At 44.0% G+C, this 22,953-nt stretch overlaps 1 protein-coding gene across 1 annotated transcript in view; it reads left to right on the top strand.

Annotated features, from left to right (window-relative positions):
- Positions 1-22,953, top strand: part of LOC145408965 (uncharacterized) — a 112,737-nt gene that overhangs the window by 71,768 nt on the left and 18,016 nt on the right. The window contains exons 4-7 of the mRNA XM_080279542.1: positions 169-363; positions 1,224-1,348; positions 9,423-9,566; positions 10,241-10,413. Coding sequence (XP_080135668.1) covers positions 169-363; positions 1,224-1,348; positions 9,423-9,566; positions 10,241-10,413 — 637 coding nt within the window. The remainder of the gene's footprint in view (positions 1-168; positions 364-1,223; positions 1,349-9,422; positions 9,567-10,240; positions 10,414-22,953) is intronic.

The raw sequence follows: 22,953 nt of genomic DNA, 5'->3' as shown, positions 1-22,953 counted from the left end.
CCGATCTTGTACAACATTCATTACTCCCCAGAAGCTGTAACTGTCGTAGAGGCACTAGATACTGTATATTGCCAAGGCCGCCATCACATCATATATGCTAAACGTCTATTACTATCTTGAAGTCATTAATTTGCTCTCGTCTTATACACCAGTCTCATTCCCCTTTAGAAACTGCTACCATCGAAGGGGAAGCACTGGATCCTGTATACTGCCCAGTGAACGGCCGCTACCACATCACCTACAACATCAACGACGGCAGGGAGAGCGCTACGGAATGCCCCGAACCCACATCCACACTAGCCAACTGTCCTCTGGGGAACACCTTCACCGTTGACTTCCACAGATGCACCTTTGGAGATTTCTGTGAGTGCATGGCCAGGGTTTTTTTTAAATCTCTAATAATTTTGTCGTCCTGTTCCCTCTGCTTTTTTAACTTACTCTATAAAACTAATACAGTTTATGTGTTTCTATTAATTTTTTAAAGGGAATAACATAAATTGAAGTGTTTCCATGATAAATTATGTGTACAAATTCATCATTTTCTTTACCGCATCATTACTTTTTACCAGACTTCCTCTTCACATTCATTATTTTTATCACCTGTCTGTCCTTGATTTTGCTAATAAATGTTCGTCAGACTACTCTAACTTAAATTGCCTCACCACATTCCCAACTGCCTTCTCTCCGTCATCACCTTATCTACACATACAGTATATGATTCTCTGACTCTCATAAACTATATCCTTTTCGTCAGCTCCTAATACAAACTGTCTTCTTTCCATTTCCTCGCAACACAGACTATCTCCTCATCATCATGTAATTTAAACTGTCTTCATCCCATCAACTTCTAATCTAAACTGCATCCTTCCCATTATCCTCTTTCGATTTATCTCCTAATTCATACAAATTCTTCTTTCCTCCTTGCGCTACACAGCCAAGAGTTATCAGTGCGTAGGTGACTGGAAGGGCACGGACTATCCTGATCCAAAGTAACTCTCCTTCCCTCTATTCCGTGACTCTCCTGATCCCAAATAGCTCTCCATAGTAACTCTTCATCCCTCTCTCACCTTCACAGCCGAGAGTTACGAGTTCCTAGGCGACTGAGAGGGTGCCAAACTCTCCTGATCCAAAATAAGTCTCCTTCCCTCCATTCCCCTGACTGTCTTAATCCACCCTAAAAACTCTCCGTAGTAACTCTACATCTCTCTCTCTTCCTTACACAGCGAAGAGTTACGAGTGCCTAGGCGACTGGGAGGGCACGGACGGTCAAAGGTACCTGGCGCTGCACGACCCCACGGCAGTCACTACAACAGGCACTGAACCTCCACCACCACGATTCAGATGTGCCGTGAGTTTTATTTTTGTTTCCTTTTTATATATCAGACTTCGGACATAGATTTTTTAGCCTACTCTTTGAGACCCAGCAGTTTTCCTACGTGCCACACACCTTCATATGTCACCACTTTGGCGTTAACACCCACCGTCCATATCAAGTATACCTTAGTAAGAAATGACCCTCTACCACCAAGCTTTATATGTGCTGTGAGTACTGTAGTTCCCTCTCCACAGAATGGGCGAGGTATTGTGTTTCACCAGGATGAGGAAGAGGAGGAGCAATGGAGGAAGGGAATGTAACAGGTGTTCTCTGGCAGTTTGGAGCGTTAGACCTCCACCAGGACAAGGTGGGACCCTCAAGGGCCACCTTCCTCCCCGTGGGAAGGGGGGGGGGTGGCCATCGGGTGTCTCCTGATGTGGCGTGGGGTCCCACACTTTTGCTGTGCTTGCTATGTTTTCCACGTATTTTTCGGATTGTGTTCTAGGGGAAAGAATGGTACTTGGAAAAATTGATGTCCAGCCATAATTACTTTCTCGCGGTCGACAGATATGCAGCCGACCTCTTTTTTAGAAACACCACGGCCATGTTCCAGGGTTTAATGTGTGGATTTTGGTGGACATATATCGAGCGTATTTCAGCAAATACTTGACGATTTTATTGAGCAGAGTGAGTCATAGGAGCCTGAGAGAGTTTGTATAAGGTTTCGTCTTCTTCATAGAAATGGACACAAAAACACTTATTACCATCAACTACTCTCTCTCATTTCCTCCTCCTCCTCCTCCTCCTCCTCCTGCTTCTGCTGCTGCTGCTGCTGCTCCTCCTCCTCCTCCTCCTCCTCCTCCTCCTCCTCCTCCTCCCTCGTCTTAGTCACCACACCGACAAAACTGCATATTTTATCGCTACACCGCCGCGCCGAGGAAGTGGGGGAGAGGGAATTTAAGCAGAACCGGAAAAAAGCGAGCGGAAACAGGGCCTGAGAGAGGGTTCTTGCCGGCGGGTCACTCAGCATCATGCCTGGCCGAAGCTCCCGTGTGAATGTACGTCTCAGATCGTCCCGGCTTGGGCTTGGGCTTGGTGTATTTGCCCTCGTGGTGGGGATGGTGGGTTTGAACGCTTGATTTCTTACATTCATCCACTATACCGTCCTTTGAATTCCTTTGCATTGCAGAAGAGCACGTAAAGAGGGAATAGTCTTTTGCTTTTTCCCAGACCATAAACGAATGATACCGAACACCGTTATAAAACAGGATTCTTTTCCTCTTCTTTTTTGCTTTTATTCTTTCTTTTTTCTCTCCCTTTTTTTTTATTATCTCTTTAATGATTGGGATAGTTGTCGGGTGAAGTGTGGAGGACGTATGCAGGCTACTCTTGCCAGACGTCGGAGGAGAGTACAAAGCTGCTGGGTACCGTCAGTACTTCCTAAATATATACTGTAGTTATTCCAGACGCGGTGTCACACGAGCGTTTTTTTTTTTTCGTTTTTTTTTTCTGGCAACTTCCCCAAGATTAGTAGATATTGGCGGAGATTTTTTGTTTTTGTTTTCGGGTTTGCTGGCGACTTATCATGGTGACTGACTGAAAAGACCCGTGCTCTCTCTCTCTCTCTCTCCCTCCCTCCCTCCCCCTCTCTCTCTCTCTCTCTCTCTCTCTCTCTCTCTCTCTCTCTCTCTCTCTCTCTCTCTCACCCATCGAGTCGGTGACATCTTTAGCATTTTAATCTTGTTATCTCCTAACGGGTTGATTCAGCTCATGATAGTTTCTTCGACCTGTGATGGTTAGATATCGCCTTAATAAACTCCTGGTCACATAATCCTCGAAATAAAAAACAGTAACAGGAGGACGTCACCAGCTTTCAAGGGGTTAAAGTTGCCGAGAGAATGCTGCTAAGATAGAGTTAGAGGGGGAAAAGTTGCCGAGATTGAGCTGCTAGGGAAGTGTTCACAGGGAATGACTACAAGATAAGAGTTGCCTGAAAAAAGTTGCCAAGAGATACCAGCAAAGCAGAGTTGCGAAGGAAAAGTTCCAGGCGATGTCACTAGGATAGAGTTGCCTGGGAAAAAATTGCCAGGAGACATCAGTAAGATAGAGCTGCAGGGAAATAGTTGTCAGAAAAGCTCTTCCAGCATCCCTCGTAACTTAAGCTGCCAAACCTATGACGATTTTATTCAGCTTGACAAAAACTTACTGCAGTGAAGGGGTTAATGAAGGCTGTATTGAGCCCCTCTGTAGAGTGTGAAAAGTCTCGCCTGGTGTGAGTATTGCCACCTGATGATAGAATAAAATAACAACTACCTCACCTAACTGAAGGAGTTAACGTTCAATGCCTAACCCTTTCTCTTCTAATGGCATATTTTGTACCCAGTTCTTGCTGTCTGTAGATTTTATTGAGCTCCGGTGAGGCATTTCTAACTGGAGGGGATAGATATAGCCTTGAAGGGAAATGTCTCGCAGCCAAGACACGTTTATAGGAAAGGTTGCTGTGATAACTCTGTGTGTGTGTGTGTGTGTGTGTGTGTGTGTGTGTGTGTGTGTGTGTGTGTGTGTGTGTGTGTGTGTGTGTGTGTGTGTGTGTGTGTGTGTGTATTTTGGAGAAGAGCAGTGAATAAGTGATTGCAGTGAGAATGTGAGAAGGGAGTGGTGTGTGTGTGTGTGTGTGTGTGTGTGTGTGTGTGTGTGTGTGTGTGTGTGTGTGTGTGTGTGTGTGTGTGTGTGTGTGTGTGTGTATTTTGGAGAAGAGAAGTGAATAAGTGATTACAGTGAGAATGAGAGAAGGGAGTGCAGTGTGTGTGTGTGTGTGTGTGTGTGTGTGTGTGTGTGTGTGTGGAACCCGCTACACCACATCCGGTCAGTGGTGTGGTGGATGGAAGGGGCGGGGGATGGGGAGTGTATGTGTTGTCGTGGATGTCGTTGCCTCAGACACTGCAGCTGAGACGGGTTGTTGCTCTGGCCCCAGGCTCATCAATACGTGAACCCGGTGGACTGCAGGATGAAACCACTCCTTTCCTACAGTCCATCCGTCTTTTTGGGGGGTATAGGGAGTATTGAGGGATGTTTATACAACCAGGCAGTGGATCTGCCCGGTTATATCAGTACCACCACGTGAAGGCATCCGTCTCCAGCACTAACTGAGATGGGTAACAAAAGTAATCATCCATTCCCATATTATTTCCTTCGGGGTGTAGGGGCCCGAGGCTAGGCTACTGTAGTTCATCACATTTAAGGGTTCATAACCAGCCTGCTTCCCTTGGCATAACGTGACCGAAAAACCTCCAGTCTCCTCTTGGGGGTCAAACTTGCGAAAGGCCGTCACTCCGACCGGGGCATTCTAACCACTAGACCACAAGCCTAAAGTGCACGGGTTCCAAACTTTACTACTGTTGATGATAAGTCTGTTCCCGGATATTTATGGGAATATTGTGGGTGCTTCTTTGACCACCTTATTTCCCTGAACCAGATTAGTAAGCATTTGATGGAGCTTAATAATAATTTATCAATAATAATAAAGTATTATAATGATAAATAATTTGTCGCACGCTGAGGTGGGAAAAAGAGCTTAGGATGATGATGATAATTTATAATGATACTGTCAGCATATTCTTTCTTGTGCCAGTACATATTCACACCATGTCAGTTCATAATGATAAATTACTCTTATACAGACTGACACATACCCAACTAAAACCATTACAGCACTTTATCCCTCACCTGCAATGCCCTCTTCCTCTCGCCTCTCTGTGGCGAGGCACTGTTTACTGCACAGGACGGCCCTGCAGGGGCACATTTCTTGCTTGCGGTTGATGGGTCTGCCCGGCCAGGCAGACCAGGGTTACCCAACAGTAACCTACAGTACTCTCACCATAATCACCCCTCCATTATTCGTACTAAAAAGTCTGACTATCGTTTTCCTTTGAAGAAGAAATGGTCCTGTGCTGCAGGGAGCTTATGCAGAGTAACGCAGATGTAGACGCAGGTACAGATACAGCCATACGTTTTAATACAGGTACTCAGATACAGATACAGTTGCAGGTAAAGGTACAGATTGAAACACATACTTATACGGATGCAAATACAGAAACAGACACAGGCACACGTGTAGGTGCAGATAGTGATAAACACACATAGATACACAGATACAGGTACAGGTTTACGTACAGGTGAGTCCAGATGCAGTATACTTACAGATTACATATATAGGTGCCGAATAATAATGCCGGAACCGAATCAAGTAATCGGATTGGTTCGCGGATTGATTTAGTTATTTGCTTAAGATAATACTCCTCTTGTAATATTTTTCCTGACCCCATCACACCCCAGAACAAGGAAACCGAAGCAGAGGAAAACATGGGTAGAAAAAAAAAAAGTGAAAGACAATTGTTCTCCAACCTACCCGAATAATGAAGATATTCCAGAAACTGGTTAACAGGAATATTGTGACTTTTATTTCCACCTCACCCTCCACAACCAGACCAAGACATCTAAGTATGCCAGAAGTGTATCATTTAAAACCTGTGCTTTTCCGGGTCCGGCGAAGGTGGTTTTGCTCTACTCCTTTACTACGAGGGGGTCTCTATTTTCTTTTTTTTTTCATTTTTGATCAAAGTCTAGAAATGAATCAGACAATCCGTGTCCCTATCCGCACCAGATGGGACCACACACCTTCCCGCGTCACCACTTCAGCACCAGTACCTACCGTCCATGATGAATACAGGCTAGGGCTGTCTCATTCAGAACTGGTGTGATGGCATTACCGGAGGAGTTTAGTGACACGTCGATGAGTCTTGAGGAAAATCTATTTAAAGCTGTTTTAACGGAATTTAAATTCTTAATCCTTTGCCTACCTCACGCTGAGCTTCATATTGGGACCTCGCGAACAGCAGTCCACTGCTGTACTCTTTGACCATCACATTCCTAATAAATATAATCGTTTGGCGGTAGTAAGGTTATAATAATTCAGGGGGTTAAGGGTGATGATGATGATGATGATGATGATGTCTCGACTTTCTGGTGCTAAAGGAGGAAGAGGAGATGGGTCAGGATATAGACCACCTCAGGAAGAGGTCAGGCACCTTTTTAACGTCCATTTTGTGCGCACGATCCACCGGCGGGTTTTTTGAGATAATTTTGTCATGCGGGCTTGGAGTTATCGAGTTCTGCCTCGGTATTAAGTGTGGCCCATTAATTCTGGCCGGATTTACGAGGGTGATGCACACTTTTTGGGGCCCGCCATTACGTTCTTCCTGTCGTGGACGTGAGGGCTGTACCTGCGTCGGTTTAGAATTTGTATCCTCGGTGGCAGTGTAGGCTTCCAGGGAGTTTTTTTTAAAAAGAGTCACTAAATGTAGAGTTATCGAGGGAAAAACACGACCACGTTCTTTTTTTCTTTTTTTTTTTTCCCATCGGTCACACCTCTAGTTTTTTTATGGTGTTAGAGAGGTGCGCATTTTTGCGGTGGCATTAATACAAACTTTTGGCTCTGCTGCTTGATTATACCGTACATATGTCCCACATCTCTTTCTCCCTGTCCCCCGAAAGGAGGATGGTGAACCGTAGACAGAGAGTAACTTCAGCCTGCAGTCCTCCGGGTTCGTGCTTAGATGAGCAGAGGGGTGCAAATACCACTTTTTTTTTTTTTTATCAGTCTCTGCCTCCTTCCATTCCTCAATATTTTGCAGTGTCGTAATCAAGAGTGAACAGTTAACCATTAGGCTTTGGCCAGCATGTACAGGCAGATTAATACTGTCTGTCCATAGATGGAATATGTTGTAAAGTTTTTTTTATTCCTGCTTTAACATTTTAGCACACTAATTTCCTTTTAAACATCGTTAAGTCGCCTAACATTTGTCTAACTCAATAGTAAAGTAGATGATTCCCAGCCAAGGAATTAATGAAACAAGACGAAAACACCGCCAAGCCTATCCTCCTCCATTCATGTTACCGTCAGGCGATTTTATTCAGCCAGGGAAGCAGCCTCCCTGTTGCCGTGCAGGGTTTATCAGATATAATTCATACCGCCTTCACTACGAGAACCCCCCAAAAAAGTTGAGTGAAATCGTCTGAGAATACCAAGACAAAGGAAAGACGTCATTGTGTTAGAGGTGTTGCAGGACTACCGAATAATCCTCCCCGAGTTGAATTAGCTCGTCGGGTATTATCAAGAACAGAAAAATTAGTACTGAAGGCATGGAAAAAAACACAGGAGGGGTTAAGGAGGTATAAGCAGAATGAATCGATAATGAAAATGTGCTAGGGAGTTTCCTGAATCCTGCAAGAATAAGACCAAGTGATGAACCTTTCCAGAGTTGATCTATGTGTGATAGTGGAAGGGTTGTCTTTGGAATTTATGGAAACACACACACACACACACACACACACACACACACACACACACACACACACACACAAACTTCATTGGTATTATACTGCACTGTGCCCCAAACTGTATTACTTTCATCTGTTTTTTCTCTCCGTCTGTTTGTCTGCCTGTGGTGTCTCTGTCTCGCCTGTGTTACATCTGTCTGTCTTTATATTACTCTTTCTGTCTCCTTCTGTCTCTGTTTCTCTTTTAGTCCATCTGTTCATTCCTCTCTTTGCCTCTCCGTGTGTGTGTGTGTGTGTGTGTGTGTGTGTGTGTGTGTGTGTGTGTGTGTCAGTATGTGTGTCTGTCTCCTTCCGCATGCCCTGGGGGTGCGGAGGTCTGCGGTTGTTGAATGAGCACCACAACGAAAAGGCATTACGTTTTTCTAATTACGGGACAAGAACGCATGCACTTCCCATCTTCCTTTCCTAATGATATCTGGCGTTGATAATGGCGCCAGGAAAAAGGACAACAGCCGCTACAATTGTCTTCCTCTGTAATTGATTATAATGAGGCGTAAAATGGAAGGTTGAATTACTTGGAGGCGTTTTCGGTAAGGTTTCTTTTGATTTCTCATTAACGTCTCCAGCACAATGACAGGTTTGCTGAGTGTATTCTCGTTAAGGTCATATGGCTGTAGTTAATTTAGTAGTGCGTCTCTTTGGTATTAGAACCCGGAATGTGATGACGTCTCTTCATATTCTGTAGTTGCTAACATCAGGCGACTCTGCTTAGCTTGAGTTGTTGTTTTTTTTTATCATTCTTTTATATGCCATAGTTTTCTTTAAAGCAAACAAGAGTATGAACCAGTCACAGATTCTGGTAAGGACGAGGTGCGAGGGAGACTGCTATATTATCTTCAATACATCTCATACACTGCATAATTAACGTATATATTGTCATATGGAGAAATTAATGTGGAAATAAGGAGTACTCTAGGCGTACAGCATAATATATTACTTATTTTTTCTGATACTATCCACTTTACTCTATGCTTTAGTTTTATGATATACCTTTTTTTAATTGTATTATTCTCTCTCTCTCTCTCTCTCTCCCTCACCGCTCGTTCCACTTTCCTTTCCTATTTTTCTATCTAGCATTCGCTGTCTGTACTTCGACGGTCAGTGAACCTTTGGCATTTCAAGTTTCCGTCATTTATTTTATATCGACGAACAACTCCATTATTTCTTTTTTATTCCTTTTTAATTTTGTTATTATATTTTTACTCACTGACTGCCCTCACTTCCGTTTCGCTTGAGTTAGTCGTTGCCTATTAATATCATTGGCGAATTTTTTTATTTCCCCTGCTTGCGGTTAGCGTTGCCTCTTCTACTGAATATTTTAAAATGAGAATTATATGCATTTTACAAGCTATCTTCACGGCTTTTTGCAGTCTCTCTCTCTCTCTCTCTCTCTCTCTCTCTCTCTCTCTCTCTCTGCCTGTCTGCCTGTCTCTATTTCTGTCTCTGTCTGTCTATCTGTCTCTATTTCTGTCTCTGTCTGTCTGTCTGTCTGTCTGTCTATCTGTCTGTCTCTCTGTCTCTCTGTCTGTCTCTGTCTCTCTCTCTCTCAGTCTCTGTCTCTGTCTGTCTGTGTCTGTCTGTCTGTCAGTCTGTCTGTCTCTCTGTCTCTGTCTCTGTCTCTGTCTGTCCGTCTGTCTGTCTGTCTGTCTGTCTGTCTGTCTGTCTGTCTGTCTCTGTCAGTAATACTATTCCCGTTTTCTTATTACAGATGTACAAGGTTGAGGACAGCACAGGTCGTGTGTACATCTCGCTGTCCTATGACTCCACCTGCATCAACAATCTGCACTCCGCCTGGGAAGGATTCGAAACATTGGTCCTCACCCCTACACCACCCAAGCCACCAGCTCCTCAGGTAAAGGCGAATATACCAGTAGTCTCTCTCTCTCTCTCTCTCTCTCTCTCTCTCTCTCTCTCTCTCTCTCGATAGATGGATAGACAGATAGATATGGATATATAGATAGATGTGTATATAGATTATTCTACAAATCCTCATTATTTGTTGCTTTTTTTTTTATGCCCTTCTTTTGCTTTTAAGTGCACAGTGAATTGTTAAAAGATTTCCTATTAAAGTTCCATGTACCTTCCTCTGTTCTTGTATTCTCAGATACACTACATTCCCTGTTCTTGTGCCTGTGTGTTCTGATGTTGTGGAAAGCAATCACTGTTCTTATATTACTGCTGTATCTTCTCCATCTGCTGCTGTCAAAAGTTCTTCCGATCGTTATATATTTATGTTCTCCAGGTTGATTCTGCCAAGATGTCATCAGGTTATTACTGTGTTTTCTCCAGACTGCTCCTGCCAAATGGTTTTACGCTATTATTCAATTTCCATGTGTTTTTACCAAATTTTCATGTTCTCGCCAAATGTACTAGTCCCCCAGTATTCGCAGGGTCAATGAGAGAAATGAAAATGGAGGAGCAGTCTCTACACACAAACTAATAAAAAAGTTCATGGACTCAGCCCCTTTCCTGTTCTTCTATGGTATTTCTCCAGCTGTGATGCGATTATGTTCTAATGTTTTTCAGGCTGCCTCTGCCAAATGTACGTTCCCGGAGTGGGCACAAGGTCAGTGGGAGAACCTACGAGTGGAGGGCAACGTGGCCACCTACACTGACCTTCATTCCTACAAGACCTTCAAGGTGTACTGTCTAGAACCCGGGATGGCAGGCCTCATACCAGTCTACACACAGTCCCAGTGGTAAGTGTGTTTAGGCTGTTATAAGGGTGAGACTTGCAGGCGTTTTGGGCTACTGTCTTTCGGTGTGCGACTCTCCATGGGAGGGTGCGAGAGTCTTTGAATGGGAGACTTTTAGAAGGAACTTTCTTTAAGCTGGAGGCCTTCTATCAATTGGTCACTAGTTTCTGCGAGGATTCTTATTACGGAGACTACTTCAGCCAAATTCACAGACCTGCACTCCAGCTACATATTCAGAGTATTATGTTTAGAGCCGAGTATGGTTGGCCTCATCCCAGTCAACACTCATCGTCAATGGTGATTGTGTGTGAGGTGTTGTTTCAGTGAGTGACTTTGGTGAGGAACTTTTGGAGACATTCTTGCTGCGGAATCTTTCTTTCAGTGGGCAATCTTCTTTCAGTAGGAGGATTTCAGTGGGAGACACCCTTTCGGAGGGAACTTTCTTGCAGGGGAGACTTTCTTTTAGTGGAGGACTCATTCTGGTTTGGAGACTTTCTTCCTGCGGGGACTGTCTTGATGTAAGACTTTCTTTTGATGGACCACTTTCTTGCCAAGGGACAGTGTGTGAAGCGACAATTTCCTTCCATGGGAGGTGCTGTGTAGATGCGACGCATGGTTGACGGGAAACTCTTTTTCGAAAGAGACTTTACTTCGATGGGACACCGTCTTTGACTGGAGATTTTACTTCGATGGGACATTTTCTTTCAATGGGAGACTTTACTTCAGTGTGAGACTTTACTTCAGTGTGAGACTTTACTTCAGTGTGAGACTTTACTTCGATGGGAGACAATATCGATGGGAGACTTTATGTCGATTGGAATCTTTACTTCACAGGGATACTCTGCCTCAATGAGAGATTTTATTCCGATGGGACTTTATTTCGAAGGAGATAGCAGCAAAAAAGGAGTATAAATGACGTGCTCGGGTTGAAGAGGTTAATGACTTGCGAATAAGTGTGAGTGGAGAGAGCAGTGAGAGTGATTAGCGTGGTGGTGGACCCTGCAGGCATCTCAGCCGCAAGTGCATTCCACGGTCCTGATCCACAAATAAGCTTACCACTCCAGCTTGAAGACATTAGCTGCTAAGCTGAATAAAGTCGTCTGTAATTAGAGAGAATATAGAGATCCCATCCGAGTGAACGGGCCTTGATGCTGGATTTTTTTTTTTTTTTTGAGACAGATTTTGCAGGCGTTCAGCCTTGGGTTTCTTTTTTATTTCCTCAAAAAAATATGGTACCCCTCTCACCTCAGTCTTCCCTTTCCTGCCCAGATCTTTGCCTACTTTTATCCCCCCCCTTTCTCTCTCTTTCTCTATACTCTATATATATATATATATATATATATATATATATATATATATATATATATATATATATATATATATATATATCTGTCTGTCTATCTAACTAACTATCTGTCTGTCTGTCTATCTAACTATCTACGCATCTATCTGTCTGTTTATCATCAGTGCCCGTATTTATAAATACTCATGAGCTTAAATTGTGTCTAGCTCTGCTTGTGTATACGTTTATCATCACCAGTATAGCCACTGAAGATACAACAATCAAACTAGAGCAAATATTAATGTAAATAAATCCGAAAAGCAAAACGAAAACGGTCTCTGAAAAACGTAAACTGTTATGGAGATTATTTATACAGTAATTTGGTGAGGACCCTTCGTAAAAATATAGCCCCAGGTGTTCACAGATGCACTACAAACACCACAGCATCTTCTTACTGAACCTGTCTTTTTCTTTTTAGTGTAACCATGTTCTCCTCCCTGCTTTCCTACTTCCACTCCTTCCTCTTTCCCCTCTTTCTTTCTTTCCCTCCTCCATACTGCCTCCCTTTCTCATCCTGTCTTCCCTCCTCCATTTCCATTTCTCTTCTCTTCCTTATTGCCTCGCTCCCTCGTTCTCTCTTCCCTCCTCCTTCCTTTTCACTCCCCCTCCTTCCTCTCTCCCTGAATCTACCAAATACCATGGGGTCCTTAACCTGACTCAAGGCCAGTTCGGTCACAGACGAAGGAGCAGACGAAGGCCACGCCCCTGCTAGGCTTCTGTGGGCGCGACCTGCCTGAGTGCCCCTATTCAGCGCGTGGGAAGATGGGCGTGGGATGGGCGTACTCGTGTAAAGAGCGCGTGCCGAGAGAATGCGCGTGCAGGATGGGTGGAGTTAGTTCCGTGGAGAAGGGGAAGAAGGTAGTTAGAGGAAGGAAGTACAGGATAGGAAGTACACTCAGAGGAAGTGCACACAAGGGAGGAAGTACACACAAGGGAGGAAGTACACACAAGGGAGGAAGTACACACAAGGGAGGAAGAACGCACAAGGGAGGAAGTACACACATGGGAAGTACTCACTTGGAGAAATACACACAAGAGGAAGTGCAGGAAGGGTGAAGTAAATAGGAAGATCACTGAGATGAAGTACACCCAGGACAGAAGTACACAGGGAGGAAGTACACAGTTAGGATGTATGGAGGGAAGAAGTATACGGGGAAGAATCACCCTTGCAGGACGTACAGAGGAAGTACACGGGAGAAAATGCACACAGGGGAGGAAGTACACTTGAAGAATATACACAGGGAAGTACAAAGAGAGGAAGTACACAGGGAGGAAATACACAGGGAGGAAGTACACAGGGAGGAAGTACACAGAGGAAGTACACAGAGAGGAAATACACAGGGAGGAAATACACAGGGAGGAAATACACAGAGAGGAAGTACATAGGGAGGAAGTACACAGGAGGTACACGGGGAAGAATTACACACGGAGGAAGTACAGAGGAAGTACACAGGGAGGTAGGGGATATTTTTTGTGAGGGAAGTGTCAGGCAGGAAGGATGGAAGTCCAGGGTAGGTGAGATAATCACATTAACATGGTTCACCTGGATGAAAAATATTTTGTTCTTACTGTAGGTCGTATTTTAAGTAGCGTCTGAGACTTCGCAACACGACATTCTTAGCGATTTATTTAGTACCATTGCACTGCATATCTTCATGTATGTTACTGATGTAAACTTGGTCGATATTAAAGTTATGAAGATGGCGTACAAGAGAATGTCAGGATGTAATATGCAAAATAAATGGCTACGAAGCCCCCTATGCCACGTAGAGTACACCTCTGTATCCATTTTTGTATCAGTCCGTATTAAAACTCCATTGTAGGTGTCATAACAGGCTTTGTGCAATTTACTTGGTCCTGAATTACTTTACATAGTGCTTCTTATGCTTATCTATTGTTATTTTATATTTTTGTCTTTTTATGCTTACATTACATATGCTTGTATCGTGGGGCAATTAATCAATGCTTGTCTCGGTTGGACTCTAACCCATACTTAGGACATCCCAGGTCGGGAGGCGAATAGAATGGTCACTGAACCAGTCAACAGAATATCAGTCTGTATCTGTATCCGTCCATATTAGGTCCACTGCAATACCGGACCTTCTCCTGGGAGGGAGAGTGACACCTAAAATTAACCCTTCTCCCATGATAACGAAGTACGAATGGGGAAGGAGTGTGTGTAGGAAGTGATACACTGATGCATATGAAAGTGTAAGTGTTGTAATAGCCTTGTTTGTGTTGTACTGGGGTCTGTATGTGCCATCAGTAGATCTGACACGGTACTGGAGAGAGACTCCTTCAGGTAATGGCACCGATGCAACCACACGGCTCCACCCTAGTGTTTTCTGCTTTTTTCTTGCTGCTACGTGGTAACTTTATCCAACTTTCGGAAGGGCTTACGATATTGGAAGGATTTTAAAAAAGGCAGTGTCTAACCCTTTCGATTCCAGAAGTCCTTCATAAGATTAATTAAATTTTCTGGATGGAAAGAGTAACATGGTCATTGTATTGAAGGGTTTATCACTCCTACCCTCACTAATCAGCCTTACTGCTGTCTCCACTTACACTTATACGCAGTCAGTAGCCTGTTCGCAACCATGGCATTTACTGTATTTTAATAGTGCTTCCGTGGATGATGATGATGATGAAAATGATGATGATGATGATGATGAGGAGGAGGATAATGACGATGAAGATGATGAATGCTGCTGCTGCTGATGATGATGATGAGGAGGAGGAGGAAGAGGAGAGGGAGGAGGAGGAGGAGGGGGCAAATGATAAGGTGATAGTGAAACTGGTGATGATATTATGGTAATGATAGTGACAAAGATATTGGTGACGATGACGGTGATAATCACAGTGATGACGAATACAGTAATGATCATCATGACGGTGAAAATAATAATGAAAATAACAGTAATGATAATGACACTAATGATACGCACTAATTTTTATTTTCCCACTTAAAGCCTAATGAGTGATTGAGCGAGCTAGTGACTGGGTCGGTGAGTAAGTGAATGAGTATGATCAAGGGGCGAGTGAGGGTGTGAGTGGATGGGCGAGTGAATGAGTGAGTGAGTCAGTCAGTTAGTCAGGGAATAAGTGAGTCAGTGAGTGAGTGAGATTGTGACAGAGGGGGGAAGGGTTAGCGTGAGAGTAGAGTAGTTGAGACAGACCGATAGCAAGATAGTGAGTGAGGTGACGACATCAGGGTGTGATGGTGAGGGTAGAGTAGTTCTGACACGGGCCATATCACATTCCCAAACCAGGCAATTAGAGATAAATGGCCGGGTAGTTAGAGGTAGTTAGGGGGGGGGGTTGGTGAGGTTACGCCCATCCGCCTTCAGGAGGGAGGCGACAGGGATGGGACAGGAGGGGGAGGAAGAGCAAGGAGGAAGAACTGTCGCAGGGAAGGAGGAGGAGGAGAAGGAGGAGAGATGTGACAGGAAAATAGGGCGTGAAGAAGACAGGTGTGACACAGGATGAGAAAAAGGAGGAGGAGGAGGAGGAAGAGGAGGGAGGAAGAGGACGGTGAGGAGGAGCGCTGTGACAGGAAGGAAAAAGGAGGAGGAGGAGGAGGAGGAGGAGGGGTAAGGGGAGGTATAGAGTGTAGGCAGGAAGGGATGGGGCGAAGAAGAAGAAAAAAAAGAGAGAGAGAGATGCATGACGGAGGAGGTGGAGGAAGAGAAGTGTGATATATGAAGTGGAGGAGGAAGTGTGTGTGTGTGTGTGTGTGTGTGTGTGTGTGTGTGTGTGTGTGTGTGTGTGTGTGTGTGTGTGTGTGTGTTTTAATTGACTCGTGTTCCGTTCCATCTCCCGTTTTTCGTAGTGCCTTACCCATTCATTCTCTCTCTCTCTCTCTCTCTCTCTCTCTCCCTATTTCCCCTTCTTCCCCCTCCCTGCCCCACCCCTACCCCCACACCCACTCGCATCCTACATTCACCGGCCCACACTTTACCTCCCTCTTCCGTTTCCTCCCTTTAATCTCTACCCCATCCCTCCCTTCCTCCCTACCTCACTGGACCTCTGTCAGGGGAGGGGGAGGGGTGGGAGGGAAGAAGGGAGAGAAAGAGAGAAAGGGAGTGGAAAAGGGGGGGAGGGGGAGGAACTGTGGGACGTGTGGCGTGGCTTAAACTCCCCCACCGTGGGAACTATGTGCACTTAAAGTTACGTTCAAGCACAAGATAAATGTATGTACAACACACACACACACACACACACACACACACACACACACACACACACACACACACACACGTTAGAGTTAGGTACGTGTTAGGTACAAACCCAGTTCCAACTTACGTACATGCACAAGCCAACGTTACGTACACCCTGAATTTCAAGGCTGTGGCACAGTGGATCGTACATTGTACAGGGCATGATAATAGCTAGGAATTTCTGTTAGTCATAAGCCCGTGTTCTCTTAGGTTAACGAGGCTCCCTACACCTTTGTCGTACTAGTTATTCAGTGTTGAGCACGTCAATATTTTCTTGTATTTAATCATAGCAAGTTTCGTCGATATTATAATGATATAAATATCATGCATTGAGGTATAATACGTAATGTAAACTGCTGAGAAAAATACTTGCAAGCCTCCTAAGCTGACGAGAATATGGACCATAGTGAATGCAGTTGGATGCCCCTATACTCTCTTCACAGTGATCAAACTGTAAAGTTGCTTAACATACTGAATTCAGCTGACGTCCTGTTTATCTGGTTTTTCGCTTCTACCAGACGATTTTATTCAGTTTCGGAGAGGGCTGTCATACCGGAGGGATTTATTGAAGCTATATCTGGCCCTTCCCTTCAAAATATCTATCCTGAGCTAAGTAAACTTACCAAAAGGTGGTTAATATCTAGTGAAAATGCATCTTTGGGTGCAGTGTGCATTAATTCTGTACCTAACAGTACAAAGGCTGAAAAAGTAAGTCTCTGTGTAAGGGATTTTTGGGCTTACTGTACAGGCCAAAAGCTACGTACAACTCAGTTACGTAGACACGAGGCAAGGTTACGTACATACAGAAGTCAAAGTTACGTACATAAAGTCAAGGTTACGCACATACAAAAGTCTTAGTTACGTACACGGAAAGCCAATATTACATACATACAGAAGCCAAAGTTACGTACGTAAGAAAGTCAAAGTTACGCACATACAAAAGCCTTAGTTACGTACACGGAAAGCCAGTGTTACGTGCCGACGCAAGATAAAATTTCGTGCATACAACAGCCAAAGTTATTTACGTACAAAGAACAAAGTTATCCACAAACAAACCTACAGAATCCTCCAATAATCCTTTTTATTTTTGCAAAAATTTATCCTAATTAAGAGAGGAGAATTATCGTAAGTTGTTTAGTGTAACTCAACGCAGTGGGTGTAGGCAACTTTGACTCCCATGTAGGAAGTGATCCAGCGGTAGACTCAGAAGCTCCCAAGCAACTCCTCCTCCTCCTCCTCCTTCTTCTCCTCCTCCTCCTCCTCCTCATCATCATCATCATCATCATCATCATCATCATCATCCTATTCCTCATCCTCATCATCATCATTATCGTCGTCGTCGTCGTCTGGATCATCGTCCTATACCTCACAAATATACAGATATAAATGTCATTCAAGTGGATATCAAGAGCAATATTCAAGATACTCATCAAAGGAAAGGTGCCAGGATATCATAGGTACATAAAAAAAAAAAATAATAACTCCTTGAGGATGGAAAGCTACTCAGTAACAGGAGAAAATCATTAATATCGTTAATAGTTCGTACTCATTGTGGGGGCTTAGGTATGATATGAAAAATTTTATGGCAAGTCAGAGGTTGCAGAGAGCCTCCATAGCCCATAAACTGCTGGTCATACTCTAAGTGGCGATTTATTCTGCACATTGCACTTCGGTCTGCACTTACGTATTGATGATGCAAACTAGCTGATATTGGAACTAAAGATAGCATGTGACACAACATTTAGGTGTGATAAGAAGAATAAATCGTTAAGGACTGGGTGTTACGAAATCTCCAAAACCTCTTAGAATACGACCGTCACTAGCATACAAGGAGATGCTGAGGTGCAATGTGCAGAAAAGGTCGCTCAGACGGGGTTATTACGAGGCCTCTCAAGTCACCCAAAATATGGCGTCACGTTCCCCCACTAAGTGACCACTGGCTGTCGTTCCCGCGGCCCCATAATAATGTGTCGTCACGCCCCAGTCGCACCCAGTTTAGGACATCCGCTGTACTCGTATGCTGCCTCGTACACTGACCTGCCCTACTTCCCTTCATCACTGTTTCGCCTCACAATAACTTTAACTGAGTTTGTTCCTCTTCCACAGTGTTCGCTTGGTGTATAGTTGCAGACAGTAATATTATTGTTCCATTTATAGTCCAATATGTATGAAACTCGTCTATATTTTGAAAAGTTTGTCGGTTTTCGAAGATCACATCATTGGGATTTGAAAAGCACTCAGTCTTTCATTATATATCGTTCTGAAGTGAATTAATGTATATGGCTGTAGCTGTGCCTTATTAAGTTAATGGGTCTTCTCTAATCTTCCATGCCAGACGACAGAAAAGGGATGAGACCGCTTGTCCGAAATAATGGGGTAAGGATGTTAGCAAAGGAGTGAGAACAGAAGTGAAAAGAGTAGGGTTGGAGTAGAGACAAACTTTTCAGTGTAAGTTTACCGTACTGTTCCCGGCATAGTGTGGTGTGGTAAGGGGTAGGGCAGGGCAGAGAATGTCCCCCTCAGGAAGGACAATTATGGTAATGGCAGTGTGGGAAGGAAGGGTGCTGAGAAAAGGAAGGAAGAGCTGGGAAGGACGGACGGAAGGGAAAGAGGGGGAGGGGGAGTAGGGTTTTGCCGGGGCGCGTGAGCCTGCTACCCTGCCACGTGCCTCCCTTCCCAGGAGCCACCTACGTAATAGTATAAATACCTTTTTTTGCTTGAACTGCGCCGTCCCTACAGTTAACAATTGGATTACAGATTGATATAGATATATGGATAGATAAATTATGCTTTCCTACTCTTATTTCTGGATCAAATAAATTCTGTTCACCATCATCGTCATCATCTAATCCTACGTTGCCCCAAGAGGAGCGTAGTAGCCCGGGACTAAGCAAGTTGGTCCTGACATTTAAGATGAGAGTGACCAGCCTCACTCATCCCTGAGTGGCATTACATGAGCAGTAAACCCCAACCATCCCTTGGATGTAAACCCACACAGGCTCAATCCGGCTGGAGCGCCTTAATTACCCACTAAACCACCAGGCGCCATAGTTTGATTATATGGTTACCACCCAGCGTAGTAAATGGTTTCCTGGTGTACAGGAAACCAATTGGCTTGTCACTCAGCGTAGAGTCACCCACAGACAGAAGAGGAATGAAAGAAGGAAAGAAAGACACAAGAGGAAGGAAGGAAAGAAGGAAGGAACGGAGGAAAGGACAGTCACCCGAGAGCCTCACTACATCGAGTGAGTGGATGGTGAGCGCCCCCATCTGCCACAGATTCTGTTCATTATAAGTACATTTAATGATGATGATGATGATGATGATGACATCCATCGCATATAAGAGGAAATTATAAACCCAAACTCATGAATTGCGCTAATGGTCGTGAACAGAACAAGTTTTGTGGGCTCTAACTACTGGGTTCCTTCTTTATACTTAAGAAGATGTGAAATGACACAGATATAAACAAGATGTAAAGACACACACACACACACACACACACACACACACACACACACACACACACACACACACACACACACACACACACACACACACACACACACACACACACACACACACACACACACACACACACACACACACACACACACACACACACACACACACACACAGAGTGGTGGGTGTTTGTGAGGCTCATTAGTAATTCCCAAAATCTGCCTCGTCCTCCACGTCCCTCTGTTTTCAAGTATTTTTCCCTCGTTATTGTAGTACTTCGTTAGGAGAGGGACGAATCTTGTACCCCGAGCGGACTAAGAGGTCTGGAGGAGTTTGTTTGTGACCGTAATGGGGCAGGAAGTGGATGGGACAGGTGCGAGTCCCAGCCCGGAACAGTTCTAGGGACTCTCAGGAACACAGGCTAAGTTACACAGCCAAACCCTTCCCTCAGGACCTATACTCTGTTTACTCTAACTTGGCCTAAAATCGTCATCTCTCCTTCTTGAATGCTGAGTTGTAGCAATAAAATATCTCTGGAATATGGTGTCAGTCATGAAGAAGTACTGTGGAAACAATGCAGAGCCGTGGCATTGTCTTTTCCTCCCAGTGTGCTACGTAAATTAAGCTGAAAAGGGACAAAAATCAAGGCCAGGTTAAGGTGAAAAGAAGATAGCCAAACTGAAGTCGGATTGTTAGGCAGTATTCTAGGGGGTATAAGAGGCTTGGTAAAATCTTTTCCCAGGTGTGTTAGTTTGCATATTGTGCCACAACATTTTCTTGTAAGTTATTTATTACACTCGGACGCGTAGCGCTCGTAGGCTATGTGTTTGGTTCAGCTGGTATGTCTGTCTGTCCTTCTGTCTGTCTCTCCGTTAGCAAGATTATGGAGAACTAGACCAAAATTGCACCACATCCATCTATCATCTTTCCCAGTTTTCTCCCATTGGGTGTGTAGGGGCCCGAGGATAGGCTCCTTTGACCAAACAGTTTTGGAGAAAGAAGTGAAGGGCAAGATAACACAATGGATCCTTTTCAAGTCAAACTTGGTGGAAGGGTTGAGGACCAGGAAAAAGATAGTAATTCAGTTGTGAGAACAATCAGTCATATACAAATATCACAGTCACAGAACAAAGTCAAAGATTCGGCTGTTTAACTCAGTTGTCGGCAGAACTGAACCCAGCTTGATGGCAGTGTTGAAGGTCAGCCAAGAATGAACTGATCGTGTTTTGAGGGTAGTAAGTCAAATTTCAGGTCACAGGTCAGGGTCCACTTAACCACTTATTATTCAGTTTAAACCAAATTTGATGGATAGGTTGATGGTCAGGCAAGGATGAAAACTGTAACTCGAGTCTGAGAATCAGGACTAGAAGGTCAGGGTCACAGTTCATTTTTTTTTTTCCCACAGATCGCTTTGTTTTTTATTTCGTAATTTGTCATTTTAATATTCGTTTTTTTTTACACTGAAGTGTTTGGTGGCCACACACACACACACACACACACAGGCCAATGACTTTGAAAGGCTATTGAGGATGTAACAATAGAGGATTCAAGGAGCTTTCTATTAATTTATGCACCAACACTTTAAGGTCCGCATTCTGGCGAGCTTAGGAGGATTCGTAACACCACTTTCTAAGAGATTTATGTTGGATATTGCACCTTAACATTCTCTTGTGTGCTGTTTCTACCGTTTAAATATCTGAATGATATTTTTAAAAACATAGAATGTGATACTATAGTGGAATTAACAAAACAGATCGATAAGGAAGAGGTGTTGCAAAGCCTCCTATGTCACTTATAATGCCATCGACTCCTAAGCTGAATAAAATCGTCCGGCAGTAGTGAGAGCAGCACACAAATGACCTCACCGTATGGCCGTGTTTGTGCGAAGACTGAATTAGCCAAACATCCAGGCTAATATTTCAAAAGGGTAGCAGGGGACTGGGAGTGGGGGTGTGGGTATGGGGGAGAGGAGGGTGGAACGGAAGGGCTAATGACAACAACGGCACTACGGATCTAACCCTTTAATGAGGACAGAATGACTCCTTCCTCACGATGTGGTGTTGCGTCAATAATTCCTCATATCCGTAGTTCCTCATAACCATACCCATCTACAAGCACCAAATTTTCGAACATCCCTGATTATCTTTTGCCTCTCCTTGACGTGGAGCTGGGGAGGGACGACTTCCCGTGGTGACACTGATATAACTGGGTTCGTCCACTGCCCAGTTACACAAACGTCCCTCATCTCCCTCCCTATCCCCAGAAAGGAGGATGGTGGACTCCCGGAGGTGGACAACTTCAGCCTGCAGTCCACCGGGTTCACGTTACAGATGAAACTGACGCTACAGGTACTACTATACTACTATTACTACAACTACTACTACTGCTACTACAGTGACGTATTTTTCATTTCAATCAAATTATCACCAGACGATTTTATTTAAGTTCTGGAAGGATATCTTGTTTGAAGTAGTTAATAAAGGATATACATAAGCTCTCCAGTAAAACAATCCAATATAATCGCCTGAAGAAAGCATGGGAAAAACAGTGTCAGCGGATGTTTTCATTCACTTTGGGATAAACGTTTTCAAGGTGGTGGGATTAAACATAGCCTCCATTAACCCCTTCATTACAAGACATCTCCCCGTAGCTAAATAAAATCACTAGGTGGCAGCAGAAATACTTTATACATTTTGTTCTTGGGCTAAAAGAGTTAAGGCGGCAAAACAGTATGCTCTTCTTCCTCTAACTTGGCACGGATATAACGTTCTTTTGCGGCATATTTCACGTAGTTCAAAAGCAGAAGACAATAGTACGGTCTGCTTTACATCCCATAGCACTTCTTCGTGGCTAGCATCACAGTGTAGTGTTAATTTACAGTATTTTTACAACAATGCGTTCAAGGAGACTTGACAATTGTAGGTTAAGCTAAAATGAAGGAATATAGCACATTCCTCCTACTCCCTGTGTCCTTCATCCTCTGTGCTCGGGTCTAATTAGTTTGCTACGTCTTGCGAGACAGTCTGGCGCACACACACACACACACACACACACACACACACACACACACACACACACACACACACACACACACACACACACACACCTCCATTCTTCGACCTTCAGAAACACTGGGAGGATCCTTCGGGAAGTAGTTTTCGTGGCTGTAGTCCAACCGTTCATGATATTCCCTACCCTTCACATCGGAGGAGGAACTGGCTCCTTATCCGTATGTGCGGTGCAGCCTCTTGGTAACCACGCTGCCGTTGAAGCGATGCGTCAACGAAGGTTTTTTCTGGGGGAAGTGGCAGGCTTCATAGAAAGTATGAACAAACAGTTGGAAAGTCAGATTCTGCTTTATTGATCAATCTGAATATCAGTTCCTGTAATAAGCTCAATAGTACTTTAGTATTTACCTGTTACTAATTTGAGAGCAGAGGAAGAAAACATATCAGGTATTATATTTCAGTTGTATAGTAAAAAAGTTTGACTGACCTCGATCATACGTTCAAGCAAGTCGAA

Source organism: Coenobita brevimanus, chromosome 79 (genome assembly GCF_032717465.1).
Source record: "Coenobita brevimanus isolate Jiangsu-jjx chromosome 79, ASM3271746v2, whole genome shotgun sequence".
NCBI classification, from domain to species: Eukaryota; Metazoa; Arthropoda; class Malacostraca; order Decapoda; family Coenobitidae; genus Coenobita; species Coenobita brevimanus.
The sequence above is the reverse complement of the archived record's forward strand: the minus strand, read 5'-3'. Positions and strand labels throughout refer to the sequence as shown.